Genomic DNA, 20,308 nt, shown 5'->3' on the forward strand with positions numbered 1-20,308 from the left:
GACATAGAAATATTTAGAGTCTCTCAAATCCAAACTTAGAAATTATCTCCAGATGTCAGGCTTCACACAGGCACTGAAGTTTCTAACTTTGTTGTTGTGTTGTTTTTTAAAAATGAATCATTACAGGACCTTGGAATACCTGATTCGACACCTGGCCCACATCGCCTCCTTCAGTAGCAAGACCAACATGCACGCCAGGAACCTGGCCCTGGTGTGGGCGCCAAACCTCCTCAGGTAACCACCATAACCTCACCTTCTCACCACCCCCGTGGGCTCCAAGCAGCCCACTGATTCCTATGAAGACTGGAATCTTCAAAATGAAAGCCCCTTGAAGACAAACCTGTAGCTAAGTCGTCTTTTGTAGCACATGTGAATTAAAGGTGATTTTAATAGTCTAAGTTCTTTGCCTGCTAACCTGGAAACTCTAGGTTCCACAGGCATTTTCTGGCTATACCAGGATGTGGCTAAAGTGATGGGTCTGTGTGTTATGATTTCTTGAAAAGGCCTTTCTTGTCTCTGGGGCTTACTGGTTTTTGTTGTTTTTGTTGGTTTCACAGCTGCTTATAACCTGAATCAGCTGCTTCCTATGACTTCGTAAATGATGACGTGCCCCACAGAACAATTGGGTGGGGGTGGAAGGAGATCCTGTGAAGAAAAAAATCAATTCCTAGATATTCACGAATACAGTGTTTATAGTCTTGCAATGCCCAGTTCCTGGTAATTGTTTTAAATTTGTTCAGTGTGTTGGGCTTCATAGCCTTTGGAGAGTCCCTTTAATTGGTCTTAAATAGTTAAAATATTCTACAGATGAACAAACCATATACGTTGAGGAGATGGGGCTTGTACAAAAGGCCCACTGGCTTCCCCTTACTGCTTCAGATTGTAGGGCTGCCTCACTCAACCGAATGTCTTCCTTCCATGGTTTAGGTCCAAAGAAATCGAAGCCACTGGTTGCAATGGGGATGCAGCCTTCCTCGCTGTCCGAGTCCAGCAAGTGGTGATTGAGTTCATATTGAATCATGTGGACCAAATCTTTAACAATGGCGCACCCGGGTCTCTGGAGAACGATGGTAAAAGCTCCTCCTGGCATACACCCACTAGCCCATCCTTGTTTCTTGCCTTAGTTTATGGGGCCCAAGAATAAGTTAGGGTGGCCTTGGTTCTAGCGCTGAGTATTGGCTGTGTGTGTGTGCTGTGTGTGTGTCAGTGTCTAGAGATTGGGCATATACACCTCTGTATGTGTACAGCGAAAGTGTGAGGCGTTTGTGGGTGGCTGTGGATTGCTTCTGATCAGTTGCAGACCTGGCCTGTCCCGTGAATGTGGCGTGGTGAGCTGGAATCCTGTTCTGTTGGTTTTAGTGCGTCCTTAAACTCTTTGAGTTAATATCTAGAAGCACTGGCAACATTCTTCTCTTTAACCATTAGATTTCATCTTTACTTTCAATATAATATATTTCAGAAGATCCTTATGTCTTTATCTGGAAGTCTTAAGTGAATCAGTTCATACTCATATGTATATTCAGAATGCATTTTCTTCCCAAGCATTTCTTGAGTGCTTACTTTGCTCTGCCGTGTACGAGGCACGATGCACACAAAAATGAGTGTGTGTTTGTGGGTGTGCGTATGCAGAGACAAGTTAGCATTGAACCCACGGTAGCCATATTAGCGACAAAGACAGAACTATTTCAGGCTGGATGTTAATGGGATGCAAGATACTACATTTCAGTCCTATAGCTCTTATAACAGCATAATCCTAGGAGTCAATTGTGTGATGCTGTTTGAACTCATGTGAGCCTAATTTGTAAAAACCAGAATCCAGTTGGTCAAGAAACCTGGCAACGACCGTTGGTGTCAGAGTGGTTTTCAAATATTAGCTCACATCATACCACCCAGAGGGCTTGTTAAAACACAGACTACTCGGCCTCAACCCTAGAGTTTCTGATTCAGCATGTCTGGCGTGCTGCTGAGAATTTGCATTTCTAACAAGTTTCCAGGTGCTGCTGCTATTGCAGGTCAGGTCCACATTTGGAGAACCAGTAGTGTATGAGAATGGTGTCTGCAAATCATTTGTGTTAGCTGATCAACGCATTCTTTTCCAGTGTAGCTAGTATATTTAAAAAAACAAAACAAACAAACAAACAAAAAGTATAATCATCAGAATAATCAATTGCAATTACCGTAAAATTTTGATTCCTGGTATAATTGTTCCCACCCCATTCTGTCCTCTCTGTGGTTTATGACCTTCCTTTAAATTTTTTTTTTATTGAGATAAAATTCACATACCATAAATTTCACTATTTTATCGTTTTTAAAGTATATAGTTCGGTGATTTCTACTGTATGTATACAGAGAGTTGTGCAATCATCACCACTGTCTGATTCCAGAACATTTTCATCACTCCAAAAAGAAACCCCATGCCCATGAAGCAGTGATACCACATGTTCCCCTCCCCCTAGGGCCTGGCAGCCACTAATCTACTTTCTGTTTTTGTGGATTTACCTCTTTTGGACATTTCATGCAAATGAAATCATACAACACATGGCCTTTTGTGACTGACTTTTTTCACTTATGGTATGTTCTCAAGATTCATCTATATTTCACATGTATTAGTATTTCATTTCTTTTTATGACTGAATAATATTCTGTTGTATGAATAAACCACATTTTGTTCATCAATCATTCATCCGTTGATGGACATTTGGGTTGTTTCTACTTTTTGGTTATGAGTAATGTGGCTGTGAACATTCATGTACAAATTTTTGTGAAAATATGTTTTCAATTCTCTTGGTTATATACCTAGGAGTGGTTGACATTTATTTTATCTTTATTTTAACTCCCCATTATAGATGTATTATTTATTGTAAGCTATATAAATCTTTTTTGAAAGTAAATAAGAAGTAATGTACATTCATTCGTTCATCCTTTTGAGTCAACCAATAATTTATTGGGAATTTATTCTATGCCAAGAACTATTGCAAGCACTCCACATACATCATCTCATTGATTTATCACAACTGTCATAAAGTTGGTATCAACCTTATTTTATATGTGAAGAACCAGAGAACTAGAAAAGCTTAGTAACTGCCTAACATTGAACCTAAGGTCGTCTACCCTATGTTCTTTCCTTAACTCTGTACTGCGTCTGTGAGCAAAAAAATAGGAAAATAGGTAAATAAACAATTGTGTTTTATTTATTATTAATGACTTTGGGGAAATGTTCTTCTAGATAGCAAATCCCAGACATGATTGTTAGTGTTACGGTTGTTCCTAATTCTAACCTGGAAATACCTGCTTTTTTATGACCATTGCCTTAATCATCTTTTGTCTTGCATATCGAAATCCAATTTACTCTTTTTAAATTTTTTTTTTAATTGGGGAATATTGGGGAACAGTTTGTTTCTCCTGGGTCCTGCGGCTCCAAGTCATTGTTCTTTCAAACTAGTTTGGAGGGTGCAGCTCAGCTCCGCATCCAGTCGCCGTTTTCAATCTTAGTTGCAGGGGGCGCAGCCCACCATCCCATGGGGGAATTGAACCAGTGACCTTGTTGTTGAGAGCTCGCGCTTTAACCAACTGAGCCATCCAGCCTCCCCTCTGGAAGCTCAGCAACAGCTTGTTGTCTTCAATCTAGTTGTGGAGAGTGCAGCTCACTCGCCTATGTGGGAATCGAACATACAGCCTTGTTGTTCAGCTCTTGTGCTCTAACCAACTGAGCCATCCGGCCACCCCTGCCAATTTAGTCTTAAGCCTTTAACTCTTGATTGTCTCCAATACTTATTATTTAATGCATTTCATTTAAATGTCCTTGTCATAAATTTGCATTGAGTTTGGTAAGGAATCATACTTAATGTTTACACAAAATGGAATAAGTCTTTCCTCTGGAATTTAAGATTTGGAACTAGGGTTCTACTGCAAACTGGAAAGATTATAAAAGTCATAGAATCCAATACCTTTAATAGATAAATGAAAGCAATGAGGCCAGAGAGATTGTGATATACCCAAGATTCACTATGGATTTACTCAAAGTATGCATTAAGTATGCATTAAGCACCTTGTATGTTCCAGGCACTGTTCTAGACACAGAGGACAGTGTAATCACACAGACAGCAAAGACACTGCCCTGCCTAGAGCTATGGTCTGATTAGGTGGACAGGCAATAAATAAGTTTACAAATAAGTACATTATCACTTCAAAGGCCATAAATGCCATGACATCAGGGTAAAAAAGACATCAGGGTAATGGGATGGTCAGTGACTTGGGGGTGTTATTTGGATACAGTGACCATGGTCTCTGAGGAAGTGATCTTTGAACTGAGACCTGAATAGTTAAAGGAACTAGTCACATGAGCAATGTTCCAAACACAAAGAACAGGGAGTGTAAAAGCTCTGACGTGGAAAGGCGCTCACCGTGGAGTGGGAAAGTAGGCCAGTGTGGCCCAAGCCAATATGGTCTCCAAAGTGGGCTGCCCCACCCTCGGGAGCACCAGAGACCAAAGTACTGAAGTGCAGGTATTAGAAGAAATGATTATAATTTTTTTTCATGTATTTTTATTGTAACTTTATAATTTCGTGTTTCCTATTATACATAACACTAATACAGTGGTAAATATGTATAATTGACAAATATATACATATATACAGTGGGAGTATACGTTCAAAAATTTTACTGTATATCTTTGTCAGTGGGCAAAGGAGAGGGAAAGCAGATGGAAGGTCCTTGTAGGTGTTGCTAAGTGTTTGGTTTGTTCTCAGTGAAAGCATGGGAGGATTTAGAGCAGGGAGTGCAGGATCTGAGCAATCTGGCTCAGATCTGAAGGACAGACTCAAAGGCAATAAGCCTTTTAGGGAGACAAGTTAAGTAGCTATGACAGAAATCAGGTGGGAAATCATGGTGGCCTGGACTAGCATGTTAGCAGTGGAAAGGAAGAAAGTGACTGGCTTTAGGAAATAGAGAGGGTACCAAAAAACTGTATACACATTTTAAGAAAGGAAAAAACTGTATTAAAATTGTAATACTCAATATACACCGATAACAAAAGATGAATACGAATCACATTTGACTTCTGCTGTTACAAAGAGGAGCTCAAAGTGGTTACCATCTATGTCCAGACACTTCTGCTTACGACAAACTACTGTTTGAGCAACATTGACCAAAGTATCCACTTGGATACATTTTTTTGGCACCCTGGTATTTTGGAGGTAGAATTATAGGACTTGATTATAGGCTGCATGTAGGAGGAGGGGGTGCATCAAAGAAAGGAAGGGGTGAAAAATAGCTTCTCCAGGTTTTGGTTTACGCAAATGGGTGATCCATGGTGCCACTTACCAACTTGGAGAAGATAGGAGAAGATACTAGTTTAGAGGTGAAGAGCAGAAATCACAAGCTCTGTTAGGAAATGCACAGTTAGAGATGCCTATTAAACATCTACGCAGAGACGATGAGTAGGCCTTAGGATACCGGAGCCTAGAACTACGGGGAGAGGTGGGCACTGAACCGAGGCCTCCTGACCCTGCAGTGTACGTTCTTCCATTGTCCCAGTTGCTCCCACAGTGATTTAATTTTTTAAGAAACAAAATAATAAATAATCTACAATCTATGAACACATATTGAAAGCAAGTTAAATTGAAATATTTTAACCTCCTTTGGATTAAGTAGGAAAACCAAGTTAAAGTCACCAACTTGACTGAAACATTTTTAGGATCCCAGATTCACTTCACTGCCATCCTGCTGAATGATTGCCATAATACCCTCCCTGAAAACACTCCAGGGTCACAGCCTGCCTCGGTTTCCTACAAGGCCCTTTTCCAGTGATTTTATTTCCCTCTACCCAGAGATGGTCATGCTCTGCAAAGAGAAACAGTGCTATCAAGGTCGTTCCTGAAAATGAGGTGAATCCTATACCAAAATGATTTCCTAGCCTCAGTGGGCCCAAGTGACCACTGAGTCTTTTCACACCTTCCAAAGTTACAGAAAACTGGCAAGGTTGCCAAAAGACTAAATTGAGGCAAACTTAGACCTCTTCTTGTTTCACTAGATCAGGGTTTCTCAGCCTGGGCACTATTGACATTTAGTGCTGGTTAGTTCTTGTCATGAGGCAGTGTCCTATGCATTGTGGCCTCTACCCACTAGCGCCAGTAGCATTCCCACATATACTTGTGACAATGAAAAATGTCTTCAGACATTGCCAAATATCCCTGGCTGGAGGGAGGGGATGCAAAATTGCCCCAAGCTGAGAACCACTGACTTGGAGGAAAGAGATAACCCTAAACACCAGTGATCTCTCATCATCACTTCTATTTCTAAAAAAAACTACAGAAGGAAAGGATTAGCTTGCATAAACTAGAACATGGCTGGGTAGTACGTGAATAGCCTCTTATCTTTTAGAGAATAGCATGGGCTGTAAAATGTCTTTTTACTGTAGAGATATAAGCCTGGGTAATCTAGGGAAAGTACAGGCTCCAACCTTAAATTGTCTTGGAGCCTCTGTTCTCCAGCTGTGGCGAGAAGGGGCAGTCTCCTGCCTTACCCTCACTGAGGGAGGCACCTCTGTGGCTGGACAGACATTCCCACCTGGCCAAAGCACTAGGCAGTTTCCAGGATTAAAGACCCACTGATGGTTACTATGGCCCACCGTAAGTGCTCAATAAATATTTGCCATATGAATGAATGAATGAATGAATGGTTCCTCTGTGAAAGTACAGTTAGTGCAGTTTACCACCTGAAACCTGTGTGCCCTCTGGCTCTTCTGGCCAGAAGGGCTGTCAGTGTCCTGTGTGCAGACTCTACCCCAGTCCCCACCATGCCCGAGAGGAGCTCCTTGTCAGGTCAGGAAGGGAGGGGCTGTGGCTGGGGAATATGGCTGGACCAAGGCCTCCCAAGAGTCCATGAGCTCTTCTCTCCTCTCTACAGAAAACCGGCCCATCATGAAGAGCCTGACCTTGCCAGCCCTCTCCCTGCCCATGAAGTTGGTGAGCCTGGAGGAAGCTCAGGCCCGGAGCCTGGCCACTAACCATCCTGCTCGGAAGGAAAGGAGGGAGAATAGCCTGCCTGAGATTGTTCCTCCCATGGGCACCCTCTTCCACACTGTCCTGGAGTTACCAGACAACAAGTAAGTGGCATTCTTTGACATTCAGGGAGATGTTGGGCTGGAGGGGGACAGAAGAGTCAGCAACATGGTCTCACGGCCATGATGGCAGCATGGGTTGGGGATGCAGTCTGGGTTGGGATGAAAGGAAACATTCCAGAAGAGAAAGGATCTGTCGCCATAACTCTCACTCACCAGTGTGGTTGTTGCCTTCACTCACTGCCCCATAATTATCAAGACCCCAATCTTCCACCAGACATTCCCTAGAACCAGGATGGGAGTGGATCTCATAGGTATTAGTTGGTGCAAAAGCAATTGCGGTTTTTACAATTACTTTTAAACCTCAATTACTTTTGCCCCAACCTAATATAAAGAGTCACGACTAAAATCCCTTACTCCTTAGTTTAGACAAAACAGGCTTGACATTTTCAAAAAGCACTTTGCTAAAAAGAAAAACTTGACTCCCTCCTCCCATCCTTCACTTCCACGGAACATTACAAAAGGCATAGAGATGAATGGAGGACGAGTTGACAAATAGTGCCACTCTAGATTGGAAACTGGGGTGCAGCACTTGGAGATGCCATCTCTGGCTTCCCTTCTTCCTCTCATACCTGTCAGAGCTGTCCCTCCCCTCCAAAAATACGTCATTTTTATCCATAGGATCTTTTCTGTCCTCATTTCTCCTTCTCACTTCCTCTGTTGCAATCCTGCTCTCCACATTTCCCTCTGCCCATCTCCTTCATAATCTACTATAAAAAGGAGGCAGCAATTGAAGCAGGAGTCCTAAGTTCTAGGCAGACAGTAGGTGGAGGGGCTGAAAGGCAATCTGCATTGCCATTTCTGTCATCCTCGCTATTTGGTCAGTGCAAAGAGGTATGAAAACAGACATCTCATACCTCGTCAGTATCCTCTCCAAGATGTTTCTCTTTGGAGAAAGAGCACTGCCACATTGCACAGCTGTATGTGGGGCGGGGAGGGCAGAGAGGGTATCTGTCATACTGCATGTTATGGGAATGGCAAACCTGGAACTCACCTGGAAAGAAAGCCTCCATTTCCTGGCGTGCATGAACAGTGCTCTCTAGAGACTGAGCCCCTCCGCTCCTCCCCCCAAATCCCTGGAGAAGAAGACTTCCACCCAGGGATTAGGGAGAAGAGTACCTCAGTAGGACCATCAAGTGCATTTTCCCTGTGCCTTCAACCACACCTGGGCTGCACCATACCCCAGTTTGTACCATCCTGTCAAATCCACCCACGGCCAAGTGCTTGAAAAAAACAGGCCAGATCCAAAACCACCCAGCACTACAGATCTATCTCTGATTAATGGTAAAAACACCTTGGGCTTGAGATCTGGGTGCTATATGAGACCTCTCTGGAGAAAAAGTTCTTCGTGGAAACCCTAAGTTACAGGCTTTCATCCTGGAACTTGAGGAAGTCTGAGGGCTGGGACTCTGTGGTGACCCCTGGTGGTGACCCCTGGTGGCACCAGGCTCCCCAGATCAGTTCAGCACTCTTTTCCTGGCCTCCTACTGAAGCAGCCTGGTGCCAGATATCAGGGAAATGAGAGACCCACTATCTACCCTGGGCATTTCTCTGCAGTGACCACTGACCTCACCCAGCAGCCTTCAGTTCTCCCAGGCCAGACTCTTTTTCAAGTTGCTTTTTCATACACCCCCTTTGCAGTCTACGAAAGTCTTCTCTAGCCCTTTCCTCACCTGCGGATGTGACAGCAGCGTGGCCCACAGTGCAGGGAGCATAACAGACCTGAAGTCTAGTGTTTACTCCTTTAAAAACTAGGTACCTCTGGAAACCAAGGGCCGAAGTGTTTCCCAGAATTCCCAGAACTGTGTGGTTGCTTGTGACCTCTGAGTCTCCCACTGATCCCTGCTTCTGTTTGCCCCACCCCTGCCTTTGTTCTGGGAATGTGGTCCTTTGTTCTGACGCATGAAAGAAGAGCTTGATCCTCTAGGGCAGGCGTGTCCAAACTTTTTTCAACGTTTTTCACCAAGGGCCATATGCGGTAAAATACACAAACAGCCGGGCCACTCACTCGAGGTGAAGTACGTATTGCCTCACCTGGTTTATTTAAGTAAACTAAATATATTTTTGGAACTTGCTGCAGGCCAATTAACAATGGATCCTGGGCCGCAGTTGGCCCGTGCAGTTTGGACACCCGTGCTCTAGGGCATCTCTAGACAGGGCGAGAGTCAGGCTCAACTTGGATTTTAGGGAGGAATTTCCTGACATGCCAGAGCCATACATAACTAGAACATGATTGGGATATTCCTTCTCAATTTAAAAGTCCTATTGAGATGACTAGTTACCAAACTAACCCCGTATGGCTTGGCTCTTTTAGAAGAAAGCTCTCCAGTAAATCAAAGAAGTGGAAATCAATATTTAATCTGGGACGTTCTGGATCAGACTCCAAATCAAAGCTGAGTAGAAATGGGAGTGTGTTTGTGAGAGGACAGAGGCTCTCAGGTAAGAATCAACAACAGTTATGTTTACGAGATTTTTCCCCCCCTGATTCTGCTTCTTAAGTCTTTGGTTCGATCACATTAAACTCACTAGCCCTGAAAGAGAAACTGATAAATTAACTAGTGAGTCTTTCTGGTGTTTTTAGATAATTTCAGACATACAAAAAAAGTTGCAAAAGTATGAGTAGTACACAGAGAACTCGTATACTCTTCACACAGCCTCCCCAAATTTTAACATACTGTATAACCATCATACAATAATCAAAGCCAGAAAATTCATGTCAATATAGTACTATTAAATAAATTACAGACTTTATTTGTATTTGGCCAATTGTCCCACTCATGTCCTTTTCCTGGTCCGGGATCCAGTCCAGGAACCCCCATTGCATTTCATGGTCATGCCTCCTTCATCTCCTCCAGTCTAGGACAGTTTGTCAGTCTTTCTGACCATTTATTTTGTAGAATATACCTCAGTTTGGGTTTTTCTGATGTTTTCTCATGATTAGATTCAGGTGATGAATGTTGTGTCTGTCTCAGGGTATCGTATCAGGAGACAGATGATGTCAGTATCTTATGGCTGGCGATGTTAACTCTGATCACTTGGTTAAAGTGCGTTCTACAAGGTTTTGTTCCTGTTAAGTTACTATTTTTTTCCTTTGCAATTAATAAGTATCTGGTGGGAGATATTTTGAGACTATGCAAATATCCTGTTTCTCATCATACTTCCATCCATGAATTTTAGCTTCCATCAGTGGTTCCTGCCTGCAACAGTTACTACTGTGGTGTTTGCCCAAAGGGTCTTTTTCTGTTTCCATTATTCCTTCTACATTCATTAATTGAACTCTACTATAAGGAAGATCTGTCCCTTCTCCCGATGCTTCCCTGTGAGAATTATATCTTAGTAGTGAATAAGAACTGAAGCAGGAAGGAACTGAGGGACCCACCTTACAATGGGGAATATAACCAATCCCACTGAATATTGAGTCAGAAAGGGAAGACCAAATAAATTTGCCACAATGACCTTTAGTATTATAGATTGAAGGTATGATTTTTTTAAAATGAGAACAGTAGTTATAAAAACAAGTTATAAAAGGTAAATGTACGAATGCAATGAGCAAAGCTTGATTGGATCCTAGTTTTTTTGTTTGTTTTTTGTTTTTGTTTTTTTTTAAAGATTTTATTGGGGAAGGGGAACAGGCCTTTATTGGGGAACAGTGTGTACTTCCAGGACTTTTTCTTTTTCCCAAGTCAAGTTGTTGTTCTTTAATCTTAGTTTTGGAGGGTGCCATTCAGCTACAAGTTGTTGTCCTTAAGTCTTAGTTGCGGAGGGCGCAGCTTGCCAGTTGCCATTGTTAGTTGCAGGGGGCGCAGCCCACCATCCCTTGTGGGAGTTGAACCGGCAACCTTGTGGTTGAGAGGACTCGCTCCAACCAACTGAGCCATTCGGGAGCTCAGCGGCAGCTCAGCTCAAGGTGCTGTGTTCAATCTTAGTTGCAGGGGGTGCTGCCCACCATCCCTTGCGGGACTTGAGGAATTGAACTGGCAACCTTGTGGTTGAGAGCCCACTGGCCTATGTGGGAATCGAACCGGCAGCCTTGAGAGTTAGGAGCATGGAGCTCTAACCGACTGAGTCACCAGGCCGACCCTGTTTTGTTTTTTTAAACAAAAGGCTGGAAAAGATAATTTGGGTGATAAATACACTGGGTATTAGAATTATAAATTTTCAGAGTGTGCTAATGGTCCTTCAGAGACATATGCTGAAGTTGAAGTATTTAAGGATCAATTGTCACAATATTGAAACTCACTTTCAAATGATCCTACAAAATATAGATAAGTAGGTAGATAATGCAAACATATGGCAAAATGTCAGTATTTGGTACCGACCAGGTCTTCAACTTTTCTGAATGTTTGAAGTTTTTAGTAATAAAGATTTTTTTGGGGGAAAATCAATGCCTATAGGAAAAAAGAGAGAATATTTTTAAGGACTTTCCTCAATCCCAGCGATCATTGTATGCCAAGGATCATAAAGTAGAGATGTTAGAAAGCTTCACGTTTGCCTATTGGAGTAATGAGGGACGACACAGGGCAGTAGTGAGGGATGACACAGGGCATAGCAATTACAGTGATTTAGATTGTAAAAAATAGCAGATCCAATTCAGTTGGCTTACACAATGAGGGAATGTATAGGGACATCCAGATGTAGGGAAGACTTTGGGGTGGCTCTGTCTCCTTCTCCATGTTTTCCTCAGCTGGGCCTTCCCTGTGCATCAGCTTTATTCCCACACTGGCTTCCTTTGCCGTAGTAGTAGTTCTAGGCTTCACATTGGACTATCACTATGTGCAGAAGGAGAAGGAACATCATTTATAGTACCTTGTCCCTAAGAGCAGGCACCCTTTTTCCCAGAAGCCCCTATTACACCCTTCCCTCTCCCACATCAGTTGTCTTCACTGAGTCACACGGATCAATCCCGATGGCCAAGGGAGTGCCCTGTGGTGATTGGTGTGGGCCTGTATTCCTGAACCAATCACTAGCATGAGGAATGGGCTTACAGTCAGATGCAGCCAAGAAGTACAAGGGCTCTGTGCGAAGGGGGAAAGGAAATGGATCCTTGGTAGGTATCTACTGTATGCATTATATAGGAAAATGTATCTTGCACAAAATGGAAAGATAGCCCAGGTGAAGAGGGCAGGTTGCCACAGGTAGATCAGATACAAATCAGAAATTAGGATTCTCAGAGGAGAATCTGAGGGGAGGAGTACCTGGCAAGAAACTCCTGATCTAATAAGAGATTTGCTTAAGCACATCAAAGAGAATTTCAGTTACGGAATCAGTGATAACGATGAAAGAGAAGTAACAAAACATCAAAAACAACAGAACAAGACAATCAAGCAAAAATAAAACAAATGATTCGCCTTGATCTTGACTTAGGAAGATGTCCACCCCCTGTGTGGTTTTCAGAAGGAAGAAGTCCAAGGTCCTGGATCAAATGATGGTAAACTCCCAGAGTGCACAGCCTGTCCCCGGCCAGGGCTGCTTCTCAGCCTGGCTCGCCCAGAGTGGTTCACACCCACAGCAGCTTTGCTTCAGGAGGTCTGTGCTGAAGTCAAAGTACTGGTCATTTTTATAACGCTCCGCAGGTTATTCTGATATGCAGCCAGGGTTGAAAATTGCTGGTCTAATATCTCATGAGCAGATTAATCTGAGATAGATCAGCAAACTGGTTGAATTTTGGTGGGATGCAGGGGTGAAATTAAAGAACCTTCAGTGTCAATAGAAATGGCTGTCTGTGACCTTGACTATTGCCTGAGTGGCCACTTTTCATCAGAAGAGTGTTGCTGGAACCTTAGAAACTAAAGATGGGGGTGTGGGAGGGGGTCTTATGGTCCTAATCCACCAGTGTGGTCTCTGTAAGTGGCACAGGGACTCACTATTTGTTGGAATATGCGTGTGAGAAAAAGTGAATCAGTGGATTGATGTATTTGACTAATTTTAAAATCTTTTTTAAAAATTTCATAACAAAGGAAATTTTTAAAAATTGACTCACCATTGTAGCATTGGGGATTTTGGGGGCGGGGGGAGATGCAGGTGAAGGCGTGTTTATCCATATTTAGAAAACAGAACTAAAATAAGAACTGAAGGATAAAAAACACTAAATGAAGATGCATGAATTCTGGGGTCTCCCAGACACTGGTGCATTGAAATTTGTATATTATCAAACAGAAAGATTCCAAGAAACCCTCCAAAGTGAACTCCTTTGAGCGGGAAAATCCCAAAGCCATAGAGATAGTCTAAGAGAGGAAACTCAAGGACCCAAAGACTGCCAGAAAACTGGCGGATGCATCTCCCTGAGACCAACGTCTCAGACAGAAAAATATAATCTGAATATAGTCATGGGCCAACGAGCCCCGAGTGGTTAGGTACTATCCAGAAAAGGGGCCAGGGAATCCTTGGGGACTGTTCCCAAAAGCAGCTGCTGTGATCACCAAGACCAAGCGAAGCTACACCATGAAAAAGAGTCTAACACAGAAGGTGAACACCGATGGCGCTGCAGAACTGTCGCTCACCCTCCATGACACTCAGGGTCACGTGGTCACTGCCCCAGAAGGCTGACACGGGAAACCCAGAAGAATTCCACCAGTCCTAGAAAACGAAGGGAAAAGCTTGTTTTAGAATACATGAATGGAAAGGATGCTGGCCAGGCAGTTAGGATAATAAATCAGTTTATAAACTTGTAGAAATAGTAGATCTTCAAAGAATAAGAATTCGGGCTTAACTATTGCATGGAAAGAGGTTGAAGGCAATCTTGCCATCCCCAAGGGTTTGAATGAAGATGGCTGCGTCCTCCCACAGCACAGTGGGCCCCAGGCAGAGAGAAGCCAGAAGCCAGGGAGGCCAAAGGACCAATTCAGAACCTCTCAGAAGGAGCAGGAGGAATAGGGGGGAACTTTAAAAGAGGGACAAAACAGCCCCACGTGAGTTAAGGCCAACTCGGACTGCATCTGGAATCATCTCCTGGGTTTCCCTTTGTTGCTGAGCCCTGGTCTATCCTGAATAACAACTATAATAATACTCATAGTTAACCTTTTATTGAGTGTTTACCCTTTCCTAGGTTAGTACAACTTATTTTATATGCATTACTTAATTTAATCCTCGCAACAGCTCATGTTTTACTCATTTTACATGTGAGAAAACTAAAGTTTAGGAAAAGTAGGCTGCCTAGCCAAGCTCACACGCCCAAATGTGGTAGAGTTCAGATTCAAAGCCAGATCTGTCTGATTCTAGTTACCGTAAAGCCACAAGTGCTGGGGCTCCCACTTAACTTCCAAACTTCTATCTTGCCCCTCCTAGCAAACTTGACCCAGAAGGAACTACCTTCCAGCTAATTCAGCTCCGTGAAAAGAGATGGTATTTGTGAAAGTGCCTAATCCTGGGTCTGGGATAATTTTTTACTTATTTAAGCCATACTCTTCCAAAAAACCTGCTTAGGTGGCTTACAGAGATGCATAGAGTCTATCCAGCACACAGTTTGATATCGGCTCCAGAGTGAGGTTGGTGGGTGAGATCCTTGGGGAAACGGCCAGGCTGCAGACCTCCAGGAGCAGAGCTACAGGTGGGAGAGAGGTGACTCCATTTCCCCTGGACCCTCTCACCTGTTGTACCAAATTCCTGGGTGCTGAGAGATAATGGCTGCAGCCAAGAATCCTGCTCTCCAGCTTGCCAAATAGTACGATTGCCTGGAGTCTCATGGATCCTACCCTACGGATGAATTCTTTGAATCTTTTTTGTATAATAAAGTTGGTTTCAGGACTCCTCATTTGCCACCAGCTAGTATTTGACAAAATTGTAATTTACCTACAAACTGTTAATAAAACTTTGATCTACAGATGCCCTGTTTTTATCAGGTCAGTCCATTAAGAAAATAGGACTATCTAGGGTGGGGTGGAGGAATGTTTCCTAAAGGGGAAAACTATAAGTACTTGAAAAACTTTCCTAAAGAAAATTTTCTTGTGTACTGACAGCACGACCTATTGTTTTGAATGCTTCCTCTTACTATGCATGTTCAACAGGGATATTTTTTCTTTTGTCTTTAGTGGAAAAAGCTACTATCCGACCCGCTAAAAGCATGGATTCGCTGTGCTCAGTGCCCGTGGAAGGTGAGATTTGACAGTTGTATTTAGAACTGGGGGTTACAGCTGGGAGACTGGAGGTCCCACACCAGACTTGCCTTCATAAGCCTGCTCATCCCCTGTCACAATCATGTACAATCCCCCAGTCCCAAATCCCTCTGTCACCCTTCCTGAACTCAAGGGGTTCACATAGCCCTTGCATTAGCCTCCAATGCGGGGCGAGGCCTAGAGGGCCATCCTCTTTCTCCAGCCTTCCTCTAAACACACATGGAGACAACAACTATTTTACGTTCACACCTGAACCAGGTAAAAGGGCAACACCTGAAAACCCAGGCAGACGAGGCATTAAAGAAGAGTTAAGCCCTAGTTTATAGCTCAGAATTTTGTGCCTAGATACTTATGTGTCTTGAATTTGCATGTTTCTATAGGTATTAGCTTCATCATACTTGTCAAGTGACAATTTTGAGTTGGTAGATTCATTCATTCATTCATTCATTCATTCATCAATAAACAGTGATAGGCACCAGCCCGGCATGTAGCTCGTTACCCCTTGTTGTAGTAGCTGTACGTACAGTTGCATGCAAGGTACCACCTATCACTGAAGCAACACCTCACCGCGTTGGTTCTTAACAGCTGTAGCCTTCAGGGCTGACTGGCCTATAACTCACTTTGTGCTAAGCAGCCCACAGCACTGCTACAAGTTACAAGGGACAGCAGCAGACTAAACTCCCCGTATTTACCCCACCTTTCCAACCCCTTTAATACAAAACATTTTGCTCTTTGATAAATGAAGCAACTGAAATAATACAGAAAATCTTTAGAACGACTTTTTAAAATAATTCTAAACTTGTAAAATACTCTGTGAACTCTTTTTAAGCTGACTCAATACTTTTAGCAGTTTCTCGCCTTTATAGTCATCCATTTGCTTTAGTTTTGAAACCTCTGGAGGCAGGTCTTGCCCAGTTTTACAGAATTTAATATTTCAAAATCTAGGTTACCACTTCCATGGGTGTTGGGCAGGTTATTTAACCTCTGGAGTCTCAGTTTCCTCATGTGTTAAAGGAGACAATTATACTTTCCTTACAGAGGAGTCATGGGAATTTTAAGCCTAATGTTACATAAGATGTCTAGCAGAGCACTTAGTATCTAGTTGGGAATGATTTTCCAAATCCCGTGCAACTCACTTGCCATCTCCCAGTTTATTTATGTCCCATACAGATTTTTCTCTTCTTTGCCTTCACTTCTAAGTCACTCACTCGCTCCTCACAACTGGGCTTTCTAAGGCAGTTAATTTCCATTTCTAGCTTCATCCTCTGAATCAGCAGGAAGAAGCTTGGGCAAAGGGAAAAAGGACTAGCCAGGACAGCATTTGTTTGCTTGCCTGGAGATCAAACCCGTGTTTGGGTCTATCTGGCAGAGGAGGCTTAACACAATAAGTTTTAAAGTAAAATAAGATTCTGTTATTTTGCCTTTTTTGTCTTCTCCTTCACTTTGAGCAAACATCATCTCCTATCTGTCTTTATTTTTTTCATGATCTACATTGAATGCTTGGATGACTGCTCTGTTTCGCAATCTTAGCAGTGGCCTTTTTTGTGAAACAGCAAAAGGCCCTCTCCAGGGACATCATGACAAAATTCTGTGCACATGAGAAGATGCTTCCTCCTGTCACCTAAATATTACATACCTGTCATTAGGGCAGCTGTGCCCTTATTAGAATGCTATGCCTTTCCAGGATTCAAATGTTGCGTGCCTTCCCTTACTGGAAGGCTGTGCAGTTGTGTATGTGCCCAGGCTGCTGACTCTGTGCTTGTTTGCTTTTTCGTTAGGGAAAGAAACCAAAGGAAATTTCAACCGAACAGTCACCACTGGTGGCTTTTTCATTCCAGCATCAAAAATGCATGCGACCAGCACTGGCAGCTCCTGTGACCTCAGCAAGCAGGAGGGCGAGTGGGGCCAGGAGGGGATGCTGGCAGGAGCTGAGGGGGGCTTCCACACGAGCAGTGACCGAAGCCAGCTCCAGGGCGCCCAGGCCCGGCCCCCACCCGAGCAGCTGAAGGTGTTCCGGCCCATTGAAGATCCTGAGAGCGAGCAAACAGCCCCGAAGATGCTGGGCATGTTCTACACCTCGAACGACAGCCCCAGCAAATCTGTGTTCACCAGCAGCCTCTTCCAGATGGAGCCCTCGCCCCGACACCAGCGCAAGGCCCTGAACATCTCCGAGCCGTTTGCCGTGTCCGTGCCACTCCGCGTGTCCGCTGTCATCAGCACCAACAGCACCCCATGCAGAACACCCCCAAAGGAGCTGCAGTCTCTTTCCAGCCTAGAAGAGTTTTCTTTCCAGGGCTCAGACAGTGGAGGTTGGCCTGAAGAAGAGAAGCCCCTGGGAGCTGAGACTTCTACAGGTAAAGCAGACAGGAGAGGCTACTGTCTTGCCATTGCAAGAGATTAAAAACCAGAGCTGCGCTTGCTGAAACGTTGCAAGGCCATGTAGTGAAGTGGGGAAGACTGTGGGCTCTGAGCCAGACTGCCTGTCAAGAAGCTGTCACTCATAATCCCAATCCATCTTTGTAGCTTGGTGTAAATGACAGATTTCTGTGACCTTAGGCAACAGGCTTCACTTCTCGGGGTCTGAATTTACTTATGTCTGACGTGAAAGATGGGGGTAAGCAGGGTTTCTCAACTCGGCACTATTGACATTGGGGGCTGGACAATTCTTTATTGTGGGGGACTTTCCTATACTTTGTAGGATATTTAGCAACATTCCTGTCTTCTACCCACTAGATGCCAGGCACCACTCTACTCACGCACTTGTGACAACCAAAAACGTCACCAGACATTGCCAAATGTCCCCTGGGGAAGGAAGGAGCAAAATGGTCTCCAGTTGAGAAACACTGGACTAGATGATCTTCAGGGTCCCTCCCACTCTGATAGTCAGTTACTCTGGGATCTGAGGACAGGACATTACTGGGAGGAAAAGGTAAAGAATGTGAGGGAGCAGTGAGCTGGGAGAATTCCCTCCGTCCAGGTGAAGCAGGACTAGTCCAGAACAGTGACTGTGCTGGGAACAGTCTCGCTTAAAATGACGTCTCCTTCAACTGATAACTCTCATCCTCATTGCAGCTTCTGCACCTAAGAAGATGTCTCTCGAGGATGCCAAGCCAGGACCGGAAGCAGTGAGGACAGTGGAATGCAACAAAGGCCTTTCCCTGGAGCCAGGAGCCCAAATGGAAGAAAAGCAAATCTCGGAAATTTCCCTGAGCAATCAACATTCAAGTGAATTGGAGAAGAGGCCAGAAGCAGAGAAGGTGGTGGAGGAGGGTCGAGAGGCTGGCCAGACGGAGTCCAGTGGTCTGCAGGAGAGTCCCAGGGCCAGAGCTGAAGCAGTGCTGCTCCCTGAGACGGTAAGGTGGACCCACTGTCCGGGCCAGCCAGTAGGGTCCTCTCTTTCCCAAGGGCTCTTGGTATAGCTTAAGTTGATTTTTTTTTTTTTTTTATGAACCAGTTTCTGCCGACATGATTTAGGAGACAACTTTCTAATCAGGTCTGAGATTTTTTTTCCCCCAGAGGGGCTATAATGATGGGAAGAAACCATCCAGCTCAGATTCCCTAGGACAGACTCAATTCTAAATATTTCTGACCTGAAGTCACCTTAAACCAGTAACATGTCCTTAGAATGTAATGACATTCAACCCTGGAAGCAGGACAAAATCTGCTTATTATATCCTGGTCCCAAATATGATGACCATTCATAGAACCAGCTCTCTTTTAACAGACATCCTAGATGGATAGTTATCTGTGTTTGTTTGTAAAATCTTCTGTAAGAGTTCCAGAATCCATTCCTTCCTCTTGTGGCTTCTAGAGAAGTTAAAACATGATGCCAGAGTTTACTAAACCTCTTCTGCTTCTTAGAGATGGAATTTTCCAAAGTTTTTCGGGATTTTCTTGCATAAGGTGAAGGTGTGGGTTGGTTTTCCAGAGACATCCATGGAGGAGTCCTGCATTTGGGAGGCAGCTCTGTGACCTGGAGTAGTGTGCCAGAAGAGGAAAGGAAACTCTTTCCTTTTCACTTGTTTCCAGGGACCGGGTTTTCAGGACATGCATGAAAGACCCATGTGCTGGGAGTTAGGGCCGTGCAGGGGCACCATATGACGAAGGGTTCCTGTAATACGTATGTGCATTTGTAGAAGAAGGATGCAGAGATTATTATAGGGATTTAATTCTAGGAGGGATCAAGTATGAGTGGCATTGCTTTAAGAAACAGATACCTATATGGAGTACAGCATAGGGAATAGAGTCAATGGAATTGTAATAGACATATAGGATGTCAGGAGGCAATAGATGGGGGGAGGGGGTTATCACTTTGTGAGGGGTGAAATGTCTAACTATTACATTGTTTTGTATACCTGAAACTAATAAAAGAAAAATGGGGGGGAAAAGAAATAGATAGCGCTGCAAGAAGAACTAGGTTGGGTTCATGGGAACAAGTAGTTATCAATTCATTCATTCATTTAAAAACGTGTGTTAAACACCTGCTTTGTGCCAGGCACTCTGCTGAGCATTGGGATCACTACAGTGTACAAGAAGGTCACCACCATCCCTGTCGTCTTGGAGCTGACAGCTTAGTAGGTGAAAGATCACCAAACATGTACCTTTCAGAGTTATATGGAAGTATGGGGTTTTGTTGGAGCATATCACAGGAGGACCCAACCTAGTCAGAGGGAGAAGGGAGTATGAAAAAGTCAGGGAAGTCTTCTCTGAAGAATAGATATTTAGATTGAGACTTTAGCTAGAAGAAAAGGGTAGGGGGAAGAATAGAAAGGGAGACTTGCAGGCAGAAAGAGTAAGATGTGCCGTGAGTCTGAAGTGGGAAAGAGCACAAAAGATTTAAGGAATGGGAAGAAGGCTGGAGAATGCGAATGTGGGCCAGAGAAAGTAAGGCTCTGGGGAAAGCAAAGGCCGTGGCAGGCAGGGCAGCTTGAAAGGAATTTGGAGATTAACCTAAGGGCCGTGGAACCTTTGCTGATTTGTTTAGAATGTGATCTCTTAATGGTCACTTTATTCTGTGAGGAGAATGGCTTGGAGAAGAGCAAGAGAAGAGGCAGGGATCGGCTAGGAGGCTCAGGTG

The 20,308-nt window shown here is 43.8% G+C and overlaps 1 protein-coding gene across 3 annotated transcripts in view; it reads left to right on the plus strand.

The window, feature by feature from the left end:
- The window catches only part of ARHGAP31 (Rho GTPase activating protein 31), a 105,275-nt gene that overhangs the window by 75,987 nt on the left and 8,980 nt on the right, over positions 1-20,308 (plus strand). The window contains exons 5-11 of one of the 3 annotated variants that reach the window (XM_081064686.1): positions 127-234; positions 928-1,070; positions 6,907-7,105; positions 9,435-9,559; positions 15,148-15,210; positions 17,010-17,585; positions 18,304-18,584. In XM_081064686.1, coding sequence (XP_080920812.1) covers positions 127-234; positions 928-1,070; positions 6,907-7,105; positions 9,435-9,559; positions 15,148-15,210; positions 17,010-17,585; positions 18,304-18,584 — 1,495 coding nt within the window. The remainder of the gene's footprint in view (positions 1-126; positions 235-927; positions 1,071-6,906; positions 7,106-9,434; positions 9,560-15,147; positions 15,211-17,009; positions 17,586-18,303; positions 18,585-20,308) is intronic. The other 2 variants (XM_081064688.1, XM_081064687.1) reach the window with 2 other exon arrangements.

This window comes from Rhinolophus hipposideros, assembly GCF_964194185.1.
Source record: "Rhinolophus hipposideros genome assembly, chromosome: 2".
Taxonomy (NCBI): Eukaryota; Metazoa; Chordata; class Mammalia; order Chiroptera; family Rhinolophidae; genus Rhinolophus; species Rhinolophus hipposideros.